A 15,503-nucleotide genomic window follows, 5' to 3' on the forward strand; every position below is an offset into this window, starting at 1 on the left:
TTTTTATTGCAAATAGTATCTGGAAGTTCTTTATTTTAGACACAAATTTACATCGCTCACGTTAAGGCCTCACTTATTCAGGCTTTTAAGGTGCTTTAATACTGCTAATAGTTAAGTAATACCTTTCAATCACCACGATCTATTTAGCCAAATTGTAGTAAGTAACACAGTCCATCTTTTGCTTTTCATGTCTGCAGATAGATTGTGATTTCGGCTGATAAAATTGCAAGAGATCATACAGGAAAAGTAAGGGCTTATTCATCCTGCAATCGAAGGTAATTAAATCTCCTAGTTTCCCAGTTCATCTAAGTATATATACACATTCTGTAATAGAGTTTTAACATACATTTACATTATCCGCTGTCTGGATAATTTCATAAGTAAAATTTCATCCTGAGTTCTGCAGATTAACAAGGGATATTTCTTACATCCTCTTCCCTGAAGCATGCTTTTATGGTCTTGCACTTCACCGTGTTCTAATCCTTGCTCTTAATATTGTTGGTGATGCATCTGCATTCTGGCATCTTATTCCTCCACATTTTCCCAACAATCTTTCTTTTTAAAATACCCATTCTGAACTGGTCCAAATATGCAGATTACTTGAGAAATACTACATAGGCTTTAGCAGCTCTACAGAAGTTCAGTTACAGTACATCCCGTAACAGACTCAGTTACTGTATAAGCTGTTAAACTGCTCACTGAATCTTAAAATTACTATTGTCACAGTTTATAGCTAGTTTCTCTAACCATGTTCACCAGTGATTACCTCTAACATACTTAATAGCTTTTTATCATTGTAATTCCCAAGTACTTTATGAACATTTCAAACTGCATTGGTCAGTTGTCAAGTACGCTTATTGATCCAGCAGAACTGCATCTTCACAGTTTAGTATAGTGTACAAAAAATATATACTTTAGAATATACACATTCAATCACATATAAAGGTCAGTCAAAGCACAACTGATGGAAGGAATTATAAGGAATAATGCACTGTTGGCACTCAACATCTGAGAGTTACAGACCTAACACTTTAGCTATTAATCCACTTGTGATTGTATGAACTATGGACATAAACATAGGCATCTGCCCAGTTGGTTGTCTTGCCAAGTTCCACAGTCCTGGAGTTTTCAATTTGTATCAGACCAAACTGAGGTACTCTGCTTTATCATGCTGTGACCTGCTGATCTGAAAGAAAAAGTACACACCTTTAACTTGTGTCATTTCTTTGTTTGCATGTGACATCATCATATATTTGAGACTACTATCACCAAGACACATCTTTCATTTATGTTTTGTCTCATTTTACTTTTTTTTTTTTTAAGATTTATTAGTAGATAGCAGTGAATTCACCTATTATTTAACAAAATCCAATTTCAGTGAACTTAAAGATATACTTTATCATGACAGAGTAAAAATGAATAAGGCACGTATGTGTAAGGCAAATACATATAAGGCCTATAATATGCTTATACAGAGAGATAACAGATCTATCTAATCCTTGCAGCATTTACATACAGAGTAGTGAGCTTCTAGTTAACTTGGAATTCTGTAAGCAAATTCAATTTCCAATAATATCACTTACTTCCTTCTCTCAGCCTTTTTATTTCCTGTATTATGTCATTATACACAGAGGATAAAAGCTCCTCTTGGGATTTAGTTCCATCTAAATAAACTGAGAAAAAAAGAAAAAAAAAAATCATTAGTTCTGTGCCAGCTATATGTTATCTGTAGTAATAATTAGCAAAATTTTCAGTATTCCTATGGGTGCACTGAGAGGAAAAAATAGAAAGCAAGAACAATGCAAGCCTCTGCTCCTTTCCCAAACTCAGTTTGAATGTTAGAAAGCAACAATGTACAAGTATTCAGTTAATAATTAGTTTGCAAATATTTATAGTAAAAAATTCTGCAAAAGAGTTATAACATTAGGACAGTAGAGCTGGAATAATTCAACAGAAAGGTTCCTATGCAGGAGGAAGTTACAGGTTCTTCCTCAGCTTTAGGATTTGAGCAAACTAAGGAAGGACACTGCAGTTCTCATTCTCTCTGCTCGGTAAGCAGCAGTGCCCTGCATGCTGCTGAAACAGCTGCCTGACCTTTTTTCTCTGACACTCAGTCCAGAATTAGGCAGTCCTAAGAGCTGTGTGAGTACAAACATCACACAAACGCACAGCACCACACATTTGACACTATTTTGACAAGACTAGTTACTGCATGTAGAATGTACCAAAAAGTATTTGTGAAATGTCCGATAGCTTTTATGAGGACCTCATACAGGATTTTCATGCATCAGATTCTGTCTCAGAAGTTTCCTGGTTAGTCACAGACATGTACGCACACATGCACATGCAAACTATGTTGTTAATGGATACAGTGACAAAAAAAGTTTATATTTCTTAAATCATAATCATTTAGAAAAATAACAAGATACGACCTTGAGGCCTTAAAAAAAAAAAAAAAAAAACACCCAAACAAACAAACAAAAAAACAACAGAAAGGTCAAAACCAGTTGACCTGTTGTGCAAGTGTCACAATAATATTTGAAGAAAGTTTTGTCCCTTACAAAAAAATACCACTGGCAACCAAACAAAATCCTGAAATGTGACACATTTAATCATTTTATATTTTTAAAATTAAAGATATCATACCAATGTTACTTGCACTTTCTTCCATTTCATTTTTATATTTCAGGTACATAGGCCACACATGTCCATCGAAGTACCCGGGTGTATCTGCTGGCTGATAGACTCTGGTGCTACACAGAAACACATGTGCTTTCCTATGCAAGTTTTACATTTAAAAAATACAGAAGCAAGAATCTTGCATATCTACTGGAATAAAGGAAGCTACTCTGTTATAATATAATCTGTGGTATGATTCTTGCTAATCTATTTCTGACAACCAAATTAAATTAAAGACAAGGTAAAAGGAGTTTAACTGAAAAATATATTACATATAAATTAAGCTGTATTGAAAGTTTTACCCAAAGAAATTACGTTTTACGTCTTTTTATTGACAAGGATTTCTCAAGTTTTAATTCACTAGAAATTCAGATACTAAACTCCTGAAGGGCACGTCTAGTCAAGAACCAAAAAAGTGCAGTCAACTAAAGACAATTGAGAGGAGAACTGCTTCACTCAGATGCCAGATTTTGATTCTGTGCAAATGTCTTGCTTCAAGCACACAATAGTGTTTCAAATCTGGAGCCAAGTCAATCACTGGCTTAATATCCCAAATCAAACTTGCAATGTAACTAAAGTACAGTCTAAATGAAGCATGTTTCATTTAGAAAAACAAAAACAAAAAAGCAAAAAAAACAACCCAGCAACACCATGCATAAAGACTGGTATTTTAACATTAATCATCATGTATAGCTGCATGTTTTTTTTCTCATTTTACATTAGTTTAACTCTAGCATTTAGTTGGTAACCTAAGTAGTTTTTCTGGACAACAAATTGTGTTTTACTGCTTGTAAAACACTTAACATTTTAATATACATATATAAAAAACAGAACAAAACAAAAAATATCAACCACTTCTCTCATGTTTTTGTTAATGTCTGCTAAATACCCACAGAGTGTTGCCTAGGAATAACAGATAATAGATGCTCTTAGCAGCTTATATCTGTCAAGTGCTAAAGAAAAGCTGGTACCAAAAAAAAGCATAGTTCAGGTTAGGGGATATAGTCACCATCTGTGAACAACAACCAAATAATCTTACCTCCTTCTCCTTTTACACTCTTCATAAGGAAGGGTCAAAAAATATCTTCTATTCCAGAGTTCGTTAAGTGGCCTAAGACAGTAATATAGAATCATAGAATCACCAAGGTTGGAAAAGACCTCTAAGATCATCCAGTCCAACCATCCACCTGTCACTAAAATCTGCCATTAAACTATGTCCCTCAGTACTGTATTTAAATGTTTCTTAAACACCTCCACGGACAGCGAGTCCACCACCTCCCTGGGCAGCCCATTCCCTTTCTCTCAGAGAAGCTCTTCCTAACACCCAACCTGAATCTCCCCTGGCACAACTTGAGGCCATTTCCTCTCATCCTATCACTGTAGTTACATGGGAGAAGAGGCTGATCCCCACCTCGACACACCTCCTTTCACGTAGTTATAGAGAGCCATAAGAACTTCCCTGAGCCTCCTCTCTCCAGACTAAAGAATCCCAGCTCCCCCAGCCATTCCTCATAAGGCCTGTGCTCCAGACCCCTCACCAGTTTCTTTGCCCTTCTCTGAAAACGGTCCAGAGCCCCAACATTTTTCTCGTAGCGAGGGGCCCAAAACTCAACACTGTACACGAGGTACAGCCTCACCAGAGCTGAGTACAGAGGGTTGATCACCTCCCTGCTTCTGCTGGTAAAACTATTTCTGATACAAGCCAGGATGCTTATGTTTAGTACCCTGTTTTTAGGGCAGCTTTTAATATACCGATTTATGCATTACTACTTACTCATAATTATACAGCAGAAAGCCTTCAACAATCAAAATATAAACATCTTCTGTCATCTTTACTCTGTTACATGTGTCCATCGGTTTTTCAGTCACAATGCCTGAGCTTGTATGGCTTTTCATCCAGTTGTGCACACTTTTCACCATTTCATCCATATAGAGGGCATCAAGTACTAGATGAATCAGTAAGAAAGGAATAATCTACATATAAGCCTAAATGAAAGGGAATGCTATTAGCCCTACAAGTCTCTTAGGTGTAAGTAGTTTCGTGTTTGTAACTGATGATACCTTGAAACAAATCCTTTCCCCATGTTTGGGATACATTTGGTGGGTGTGGACTTTCAGAACCCTGTGACAACAAAAGGTGTGTGAATTCACAGCCCTTTTACTTTTGGAAGAAAATGCACACACTGCTATCCTATTCCATAGGACCCGTAAATACTTAGCCCAGACTTCTACCTTTGTGTCAACTATCACTTAAACAAAGCAAGGAATGGGGTTCAAAAATCCTTTGCTTTTTTTTGTTAAGTTTTAAATATTTGGATGGTGGGGAGGGAGGGCTCAGACTGGTAGGATGGCATAAGAGCTAAAATATTACAATGTAGCACATGGTTTTGTCCAGAGTTAGATGTCACATAAGTTACTGAACTGTAGCCCGAAGGCAGACTCTGGATACAAACTTTGAAGTAATATATAAGAGCAGTATTAAGACCCGAAAGATAAACTTTCTCATCTAGTTTCACATTCTACTTTCATTTAGTGTAGAAACTGAACCACAGACTGCATTAACTGATGGAAGTCAGATTTCAGCTACAGTTTAAGGTTCAGGACAATGTTCAGAGTAATACATTTTGCGATCACCAAGTACCAGAAGAGAGTAACTGATAATCAACTGTTTGTACCTACTCTTGACCTGGAATAGAACACTGGCAGAAGGTAGAACTAGGTATAGAAGTTCACACAACTAAGCTGGCATGTTGAGCCAGCAGTAAGTCTGAATTTGGAACCCTTCTGGTCTCTGTGTAAGACCTGACATGAGATAAAGGTGTCTGGACCAGACCCAATCTTATCTGAATTGGAACATAACAAGGAAAGAGACACGATCGTTAAGATACCCAATCAGTTAGTTATTAATGTGAAAAAAAAAATAAAAAAAATCCATCAATACATAGAAAGTAATGAGGTTTAGCTTATGCCAGTGCTGCAATTCAAGAGACTTTCAAATGAGCTGAACCATTTGCCACTAGACCCAGTGCAACTCTAGAAGATTAAAACAAGGAAAGGGAAAGACAAGCACCAGCTTCAGAGGTTTACTCATTCAAAAAGTTTTCTATTTTTATCTCAGTGAGGTGAGAGAAAGTGAAGTAAGGATTGCTCTGCATTGTTTGTTTACAACCTTGCTAAGAATAGACACAAAACAGGGGTGTTGCTTGCTTAGAAGAGACAGGGAACCAAGCTCAACACAACACAACCAACACAACAACAAGTCAGAGTTACTGACCATCATACAGCTTAAATCCACGCTCGTCTGTTTCTACTTCAGACTCTGGCTAAAGAGAAAAAAACATTGCAGTTTTCAATTGTGCTTTCATAAGCACTTACACAGGTCTGTTTTCTTCAGTTACAAAAATGAGGGCATACACACTTGTATACTAACTGATAAATTTGTCTTCAAAATTTAAACGCTGCATAAAGCTATTCAAATATAATACAAACACTTCATTTCATTTGTAACAACAAATCCTCCAAGTCATCGCTTTGAAGTTCACTAGAACTTCACCTTTAAGAAATAAAAACATGTTCAACCTCTTTAGCACAGAACTTCGATACTCATACAACAGTTTTGATTTTTCTTTCCTTTTTTGGTTTAGGAAATGAAGAGCTACATACTCCTGCATAGCACTAGGGTTAACAAAGCAATAACATTAACTCTGTTAGCACACAATATCTTCAGAAATGTATCCAGCATACACTCATTCCTTACTTTGAAACTGTATAAAATACAGTCAATTTATTTTGCTGAGCATACTCAATGATTTTGGCCACTGAAATTTCAATTACCTCAGTGCTGACAAAGTTAACATTACTTTAAGCAGCATCAATTTTAACAGTCCAATAACAGAGAACTTTAAAGGAGTAGAAATTATACTAACATTTACTCAAGAGCACTTCTATATATCAGGTCTGTCCATCAATACCATTACCTTAAAGAAGTCATCCTGAGAGATTGTATCACAATTTGGAAGCATTTTCTTAAGCTTTTCTGCCAATGTTGTTTTTCCTCCATTTGTAACTCTGAGTTAGAAAACATAGATACTGCATCAGACAAGATCTCGCTTTTAGACATATACAGACCTATGGTCATGCACCTCTACAGAGGTAGTGTAAATCACAGAGATGCCATTCGCTCCTCTCTCTCCCCACCTCCAAGAGGTTTATTAACAGTAAATACACTCTTGAAATTTTCTGGCAAGTTCTAACAGCTTTTAGAGAGTAAATATAACAGTGACAAGAAATAAACTAGAAGTGGTATCTGAGATCTCCAATAGAGGCAGGAATAATTTCTTAGGCGTTACACATTAAAACAAAAAAAAAAAAAAAAAAAAAAAGGCCATAATATGCTGTATTTGTAAACTATTTTCAAAAATGATCTATGCAGAAGTACAAGTTACACCACAGTTCACTCTGAAAGGAAGACCAGTCTTGAGCTGCAGAGGAAATTTAATTTTCTAATACTTACCCTCCAAGGCCAATCACCAGTATTTTCATTGCTTGTTTTCTCTTCAGTTCTTCCTTTCCACTGTCAGAAACAGAATCAGTGAAAACTCTCAATTCAGCAAAATCAACAGTCATTAATAACATAATAGTCATTAAGAAATTCCGGTTACAGATAAGACTTGTTTTCTGTCTTTTTTTTTTTCTTTTTTTTTTTTCTCCACAAACCTACTGTCAGAACCTCAGCTGCTTGTTGAAATGCTAACCCTCCAATACAAATGCTGCAGATTGCTATGTATTTTACCTTAGACAGTATTTAATGATTTGAGGAGAACTCTGAGAGGTTCAGTACTACTGCTACTGATTAGCACAGAAGTACCTGGAAAAAAATACAATCCTAGCTCAATCATTAACAGTACCCAAATGTAAACACGTGCTGAGGTAGAAAGACAAACAAACAACAAAAAAGCTATTAAAAAAAAACACACCACCAACAACAGAAGACAGTGATGTGCTGAGGGAAGAAAGATGTTTAAAAAGTAACTCCTGAATTCCACAGTTCACTGTGTGTTCATGGCACTGGCTGTCAGTGTGAAGAATGAAAACAGATTACCTGTTCTCACGATATGATCATGATCTGCAAAACATCTGAAACATGATCTGCAAAACCCCAATGCTATTTTCAAACTAACCTGCGTTCTGGGGCATTAGCCTTTGCCCCACAGAAATGCTGCGGCACAGCCCAAGTAACACCTGGGCACACGTGCTGAGCTTTGGACTCAACTTACGTCACCAGCTATACCAATCTTAATCCCAATTTTCTGGAAAAAAAAAACAAACCAACCAACCAAACAAACGAAAAAAAACAACCAAACATCAACTTTGCCTCCCTCAGAACAATGTACAACTCAAATGGCGAAGGCAAACTGGCCTCCAGCGTTGCAGCACACAACTCGGAAGTTACTCGGCCTCTTTAAAGAGCCGAGTGAAGTTCCACTGCACTCTCTCACAGAGCTGCCTCGGGCTGAGCATTAAACGTGCAACGACAGCATCCAAACGAGCCACCCCGCCCCAAGAGCTCCCACATGGGAGGCGCTGACCCGCGGCACGCTCAGCGCAGCTCAAACCCACGGACCCAACCAAAGCCCACCCCCTTGCCGCGCTCCGCCGGCCCGGCAGTCAGTCCCGCCCTCTCCGACACCGCGCGTTCCGATTGGCTGCTCCTCAGGCCGCGCACTCCGATTGGCCGCCCTCCCCCCTCCCGTGCTCTTCCCACCAGGCAGAGGAGAGCGAAGAGGGGATTGGTTGCGGGGTGTTTCGGGGTGGTGCGGTGCTCGCTGCTGCCGCCGCTGTGGGGCGCTGCGCAGGATACCGGCGCCCGCCCACCCCCTTCCTCCCCGCAGCTGTCGCCGCGCACCGTGCCCAGTAGAGCGGAGCGGCTCGCCCCGATCATCCCCACCGCCCCGAGGCACCTGCGCAGCCCGTCAGGTCCCGCCGCAGCCATGTCCAAGCCACCGCCCAAGCCCGCCAAGCCAGGTAAGGGAGGGTCCTCAGGGCTAGGCCCACCGCCCCCCCCCCCTCCCCGTCTTCGCGCTGTCAGCGCGGGCCGCCGTGGGCGCGGGTCGGCCCAGTGCCGGCTGACACGTGGACAGCGGGGGAGCTGGGCTCGGGCTGTCAGAACCGGCGGCCCCCGCCTCTCCCCGCCCCGCCGCCATTAACCTCGGCGCCTCCCGAGCGCTGCGGGTCTGTCCTCGGGCACCCCGCGCGGAACTTCGCTTCTCAATACTCATAGTGAATCGCAGGGTTTTGTAAAAAAAAAAAAAAACAACAAAAAAAACACTGCTGACCGGGTTTAGGAGCACTCAGTCGGTCATCCCCCACCTTCTGATGTTCTGTTAAAGCCTCAGAACTTCTTTCATGTAACAGTTTGCTCCGGTCTTTCACCCACTGAGCATCTTTCGGAGTTGACCTGAAATAGCAAAAAGGCAGCGATAGGAGCCCCGGCACCGCGGTTGCCGTCGGGAAGGTGCGTAAAGAGCTGTGTAGGCTTCCGGGAGATGAGAAGGGTGTGGTGCTGCGTTTAGCAGCCAGATAGGCAGGAAGAAGAATTTTTTTCCAGTCAGGGGGTTACTCAGTGTCCGATTTGCAAAATGATTGGTTAGGCTTAGCGTAAGAATCTTACGGAAGTCTAGGATTTACACTGTTCAGGCTTGCGGAGTTATCAGTCAGACTCACTCTGTGTTTAGCGCTGGGCATCCCCAGCTTGGCGGTGCAGGCTGTGCTAAGACTCAGGCTGCTGACAGACAGACAGGCTCTCTGTGTCTTACTGTCACTTTGTCCTTCGGTTCGGTGACACAGCAGGCTGGGCTGGTGCTCTGGCACTGCAGGGTTCTGCTCATCTTCAGGTTATTTTTCATGTTCTAATGAAGTTGCCGGTCTGGTTTGCCACATGATCATTGACGCAGCAAAAGGAAATGGATGGGAATAAATGACTGAAGAAGAAAGAGGAAGAGAATGAGACTTTATTGGTAGTTACTCTCAGGGATCACAAAAGTCATTTTACAGAGTCCCTCCATTTTGAAGAAGGAAAGACTTTACAGATGCTATTATTGTTTTTTTTTTGTTTGTTTGTTTGTTTTCTCCCCCTGAGCCATTTTCAGGAAGAGGCTGTCTTCTGGCTTCCTCCAAAATATTTTGTCTGTCTGCCTTTGTAATATCAGTTACACTTCTAACAGTGTCATTGGATTTCATGGAGGTTATAGACATTAAAGCGTACTGACTTAAAGACATAAACATGGAGTCTGCGTGTGCTGAAACTAGAGTAGCATAATGCTCTGTTTGTTACCAACTTCTAGGCTGCAGGTGGGGAAATGGCTTGGTTCGTTTGCTCAAGCTGTGTTATTTTTTTCTGTTGTCGTATATCCAGTCTGTAAACCATCCTGGCTTTGTCACAAAGCAGCAATCTACTTGCTGTGCTGCAATTCAAGCAGATAGAAGGAAAAATAAGACTTGATGGTCACAATTGAAGCAGATAGAAGAAAGAATAAGACTCTGGCTGCTGCAGTCCTTTAAGAAATGTTCAGGAAGAAAACATGCTAACTATGTGGGGATGGAAGGAGATAGAGCTGGTGGCAAGGAAGTGTATTTAGTGTTATATTCATTTCTGAAGCTGTGAGTGCGTTCCTCACAGGGCTGTTGAAGATTACAATTACACATGAATGCCCAGATGGTGCTTTGAAAATGTGCAAAACAGGATGTTCTAAGGGGAAAAATATTAAGTATAGCAATGAGTGGGGTTTTCTTCAGTAGATTTTTATTTGATAGAAGGCTCTTTCATTGTAATAATGTGGCTGCAAGGGCAGTGTGTTGGGTTTCAGTTGTGAAGGAAAAGTCTTTGACATCAAAGATTCTAGACAATCTTTGACATTCTAGATTCTAGACAATCATCTAACAACATTTGTCAGCTCTTGAGCCTGTATTCTGGGGCCTGTGGTTAGCCCTTGAGTAACAGGCTGTGAATGTTTTTCATGGCTTGGGGAAATTTTTAATTTCTAGCATTCTGAGACTTTCCTTTAAAACAAGCTTCTCACTTTGCTTTTCTGCTGGAGCTTTTTGTACTAGTTTGAAAGCTTTTCTTTTTTGTATTCAAACTTGCTATTGGAGATACAGAGGAGTGAAATGAGAGCTGAAAATAATTGAAGCTTTCTTCTACATCAGCATTATGCAAGAGTAGGATTTCCCCTCCATCCTTCAAAAGCTCTATTGATATCTTAAACAATATTAGTCTTTTTAGAGTTCATTAACCTCCTAAACATTCTGTGTCTTATGTTAATTCTAATTATGAAAGTTACTTAAGTCTTTTGAACCTGACAGGCTGCATTGACTCCTGCTAGTTGACTCCTTGAATGATGGTGGTTATGCGTTTTTGGCTAGGGCCTTATACAGCGTGCAGTAAGAGCTCTTAGGAAACTGGAAATGTTATTTTTTTCTTTACCTTTATTACTTTTGTGTTCTCCAGATAAAGTAAAGTTTGTTGATCTTGGGCTAAAGTCTACACAACACTTAACTTTTACAGAGAAAGACAAGTCTTTGAAGGAAATTACAGTTTTAAATGATTCCAGTTGAGAGGAAATGAGGAAGGAGGGAGCAAGTGTGTGTAACATAAAGGGACACTACCATAAAGTAGGTCTATTGCCTTTGCAGCCTTTGCAATTTTTCTAAGTTAAAAATAGAATTCTGAATATAAATACTTAGTTTTAACCAGAGTCAAGTTTCTTTCACATTACTGAGGAGAAGCAGAAGCTGTGGCAGTTGCCATTGACAGGAGCGGAAGATCTATGCTGAATGGCATCCCTAAGGTCTCAGCAGTCCGTCACCCTGGGTTGTTTCCTTCTGTAGTCACAGAAGGGTTTCTGTTAGCTAGGGAGAAGTGGGTGTGTGAGTGTAGGTAATTATGCTGCGGTTGTGAGTTTATATGCAGGAGACTTCAACAGAACTATTAAACAGCACAAATGTGAATGCTAAATTTGTACTTCTGACCCTAATCATTCAAATTACTGCAAGCCACGACAAGCCTCCTACAAGTGAAGGTTTTTTGTATTTGCAAAAATTAAACTAGTAATAAATAGATTTCAGCATCATACTGTGCTAGTCACAATTCGTTTGTGAAATTGTTCATGTCGAATACAAAGTGAATACACCCACATGCATCTTCTCTGAGAATAATCCTGAATTATGATTTTTTGTCTACAAATGCTGTGGAGCAGAAAGAACAAATGTGCTGTCAGGTGCAGCCTGTGACTGTTAGAGGGCTACCCTACCTTGTCATCTATGCTGGTAGTAGTCTGCTCTTTGGATTCTTTCCTGCATGTCTCTAAACATCCCCCTTCCTGCTCTCCCATTTGCGTTCCTATGTGCTCTTCCCCTTTCTAAGTACTGCTAAAAAGTGGAAGGTGGCTTTCCAAACAGTGGGACCTCCTCTTTTCTGCCTCACTTAAAACAATACTTAAACGCTATTTAAATGCAGTATCATACTCTGTTGTGCCTGTGTGCTGTGAGCAAAACTCCAAATTTAAAGCAGCAGTCTTGTAAAACATACTCCCTCTCTTTAGACCTTGAAGATCTGAGTGTAAAGTACTTTTTTTTTCAGTTCCTGAAAAGTCAGGAAAAAGCTTCCATCTGCCCTTAATATTCTAAGAAAATGGCATGTTTTTGAAGATATGCCTATTGTGATAAAGACATTTCTTTCCTTACTAATGCAAAATGCAAGCATATTATGAAAGATCCTGATCTGTAGTTTATCCACAGTACTACTTCATGACAAAACTTTTTGCCTTCCAAATGCTGTTGCCAGGTTATGTAGTTCTTTTGTAGGGTCTCAGACCAGTGCCGAGTGCAATTCTTGCCAATGCACTTAGCAAAAAGAAGTCTTGCTTCAGAGAAAATAAAATGCATGAATTGTGTTCTGGGAGGACACTCTGAAACTGACATCGACCCTGGAACTGGCATACAAACATCTAAATAAATAATGCTACCCAAGAATCAGCCTTCTTTCTTTCACAGACGAAAGCAAGTAAGAAGAGAGTAGGAAATAATTTGTAGAAGAGGGAATTTAAATGGCAGCATCTTATGATGGCCTAAAAAGCCGAGGTAAAAGAACAGAAGGGATGTGGGGAGAAAAATCCATCACTGAGCAATTAAATCCATTTTGCAGAGACACTTAGCACATCTTTGAAAGCAACCTTTTGTTATGCTGCAATTAATTAAACATCAAACTGATAGGAGGAAACAAAATGTTTCTGATTGTTGAGAAAACTTTTTTTAAATTTTTCACTGTGAATCCTGACAGCAATCAGTACATATCAGAAGCTGCATTTTTTTTTTTTTAACTGTTGTTACTGTTTAGTCACTCCATTTCTTTATTTTCGTGGATTTAATTTGCTATTCATTGTGCTGACAAATCAGCTTTACCCAAGAGAGGGCTCTATGATAAATCTGAGTTGCATGTTTCCTTTCCTAATAATTTTATAGGAGAAGTTGTCCTACAGAATTCAGATGGGTTTTAGGACAAGTCACCTCACTGCGTTGCTGAGTGAGAGTTTGGTAAATTGTGGCATGGGGAGTTCCTGTGCCTTGCTCTATGTCAGCGTTATATGTGTAATATCTTTTTTTTTTTTTTTTTTTTGTCAGATAGTTGCATTGCAGATGTTTAATGCAAATCCTCTGAGAAGGGAAAAAGACTTGTGGCAGAAGTATGGGACTGAAAAGGACTATTCAGATTTGTCCCTGCAATGAGGAAAATATTTGTTGTGGGACATATCGCTGACTGATGTGGGACATATGCCTTGACTGATTTTATTTTTTGAAGGGATAGTCTTTATCTATCTAGAAGGTAAAGTCGTGGCTTTTTGCCCGGTATCTTGAAATACCAAAAATACACAGTTCCCCTTGTTTTCGTTATTTTGTCTTACAAATGCATGGTTGGGAGGTATTGTCTGTTAGCTTTGCAAAGTTCAGATCACTGCTTTTACCTTAGTTCTCTGTCCTACAGGAATCTCACAAAGTGGTGAATGGATGAAAGTCACTTCCTGACTGTGAGCTTATTAATTCCAAAGGACACCAGCCAGTGAAAGCTGTAATTTTGACCACGTGCCTGGGGATGTGCATCGCTAAGTGGAAGTACTTGTATTCAAGTGAATGTAGTTACTCACAGGTCTAATAAAAGACAATTTATTTCCAGAACAGGGATACTAGTTTAATATTCCCTCTTAGTCCTTATGTTTTGCTGTTTTAAATATTCCAGACTGGTTTGTTTTGGTTTTTTTTGCATTAAAAAAAATTTCTGTGAAGTAGTAAGTCTTATTGTTCTTAGCTCTTAAATTCACCACCGTAAGCAGGCTTTAGTATCTATCAGTAAATATTTAAAGGATAATTTGAAAGTGCCAGAAATTAGTAGTGCTTAATATCCAGACGAAGTGCTGTAAAATTAAAGTTAACCAGATCTGCAGTTTTGTAGATACAGATACAGAGCGAAGTGTTTTAGAATATGTTGTGCTGTGATATCTTGACGTTTGGGGAAGTAGCTCTTATTTCTGTTGTAAATTATAGTGCACACACATAAAGCAAATTGTCTATAGTTTAAACAGTGTTTCAACAATACTTTCATCTGCATTTCATTTTTGCTTTTCTAGTTTTCTAAAACTATTACAGATGCAGTATGTTATTACCAGAATTGTATACTGTACACACAAATCTAAATTTCTTGCTTTTCCTTGTCTTCTGTCATCTTCTCATTTCCCCTTTAAATGTTTTTTATCTTCCCTTTTAGTCTCCAGTTTCTCCTTTTACTTAAATAAAACCTTGAAAATTGGTGGATGATGGTTGAAGTCATTAAAGGATTTAGTATGCAGTTCTATCATAAATTGTGCCATCACATTTATAAGAAAGCCTAGGAGAAGGAACAATATCATATACCATCCACCCCTTAATGCCACACATCCTGGTTTGTCATCTCTTCTTTGTCTGTCTTTTTGTTGTTGTTGCTATTTGTTTTTGTTTTTAATTGAATTCCAGCCACAATGTGGATGCTTCATTCTAAAGCTCTTAGAGTGTGACATATTACTGTCTGGTTTGTTTGTTTGTGCTCTTGGTTGTTTTCCCATAGGTAATGAATAAAAAACGTTTCATGCTTTTAGCTGCTGCCATAGTGCAGGCATTTTGTTTCCAGGGCACATGCCTGTTAAGTGTTGAACCCTTTATGTCTAAGATATAGCTACTGTGTGAAAGTGCAGCAGTAAAGCCAAGCTGAAATCTTACGGTGTTACTCAAAAATAACAACTGCTTTGATTACAAGTTAACCATACAACATGTAAAAGTACAGCTCAAGAACCTCAATTACTGTGTGGTTTACTTGCATCACTGTGATATTCAGAAAGAAACCTACAGAGTTCAGACTGCAGATATTTCAAAACAAATAAAAATCTGTACGGAGTTCAGGAGTTCAGTTAATAAAATTATGTAGTGTACATGTTTCTTCTCCTGTTCATCTTCTGCTTTGTAATCTTGAAATAGACCTATGCTGAATATTTTAAATGCTTATAGGGATGCATCTTTTGCAATTAATGAAATTAGACTTCCATCTCTTCTTTTTTTTTCTGGGCGTGGATGCTGTCGCCCTATTTGAAATAAACATTGTCTACTTAGAGGTATTGTAAACACTATAGTTTATTTCATGCATCTGAGCAGAATATCATACCTTCTGTACCTGATATAAATAGGACTTGCTGACCGTTGGTCATTTTTCTTCAAATCCTTCAGTGATTGCTGTGTCATTGCAT

At 39.1% G+C, this 15,503-nt stretch overlaps 2 protein-coding genes across 8 annotated transcripts in view; one reads left to right on the forward strand and one right to left on the reverse strand.

Moving 5' to 3' along the window:
- On the reverse strand, positions 1-9,233 carry NMRK1 (nicotinamide riboside kinase 1). Of its 7 annotated transcripts, XM_042877382.1 has the most exons (10): positions 8,318-8,364; positions 7,860-7,988; positions 7,193-7,252; positions 6,657-6,747; positions 5,954-6,002; positions 4,454-4,625; positions 3,719-3,790; positions 2,647-2,753; positions 1,584-1,673; positions 1-1,186 (listed from the first exon to the last, which is right to left on the reverse strand). In XM_042877382.1, exons 3-10 carry the CDS (start codon positions 7,219-7,221, stop codon positions 1,167-1,169), a joined length of 630 nt encoding a protein of 209 aa, XP_042733316.1. In that variant the 5' UTR covers positions 7,222-7,252; positions 7,860-7,988; positions 8,318-8,364; the 3' UTR covers positions 1-1,166. The 7 variants fall into 7 exon arrangements, with proteins under 7 accessions (XP_042733316.1, XP_042733318.1, XP_042733319.1 ...); XM_042877384.1 differs by lacking the exons at positions 7,860-7,988; positions 8,318-8,364 and adding an exon at positions 9,015-9,233; XM_042877385.1 differs by lacking the exon at positions 7,860-7,988 and having other exon boundaries at positions 8,318-8,339.
- The window catches only part of OSTF1 (osteoclast stimulating factor 1), a 20,560-nt gene continuing 13,613 nt past the window's right edge, over positions 8,557-15,503 (forward strand). Inside the window, exon 1 of the mRNA XM_042877379.1 lies at positions 8,557-8,703. Coding sequence (XP_042733313.1) covers positions 8,670-8,703 — 34 coding nt within the window. The 5' untranslated portion in view covers positions 8,557-8,669. The remainder of the gene's footprint in view (positions 8,704-15,503) is intronic.

The sequence above is a fragment of the Lagopus leucura genome, unplaced genomic scaffold (genome assembly GCF_019238085.1).
Source record: "Lagopus leucura isolate 7727_CA_CO unplaced genomic scaffold, USGS_WTPT01 Super-Scaffold_100018, whole genome shotgun sequence".
Lineage (NCBI taxonomy): Eukaryota > Metazoa > Chordata > Aves > Galliformes > Phasianidae > Lagopus > Lagopus leucura.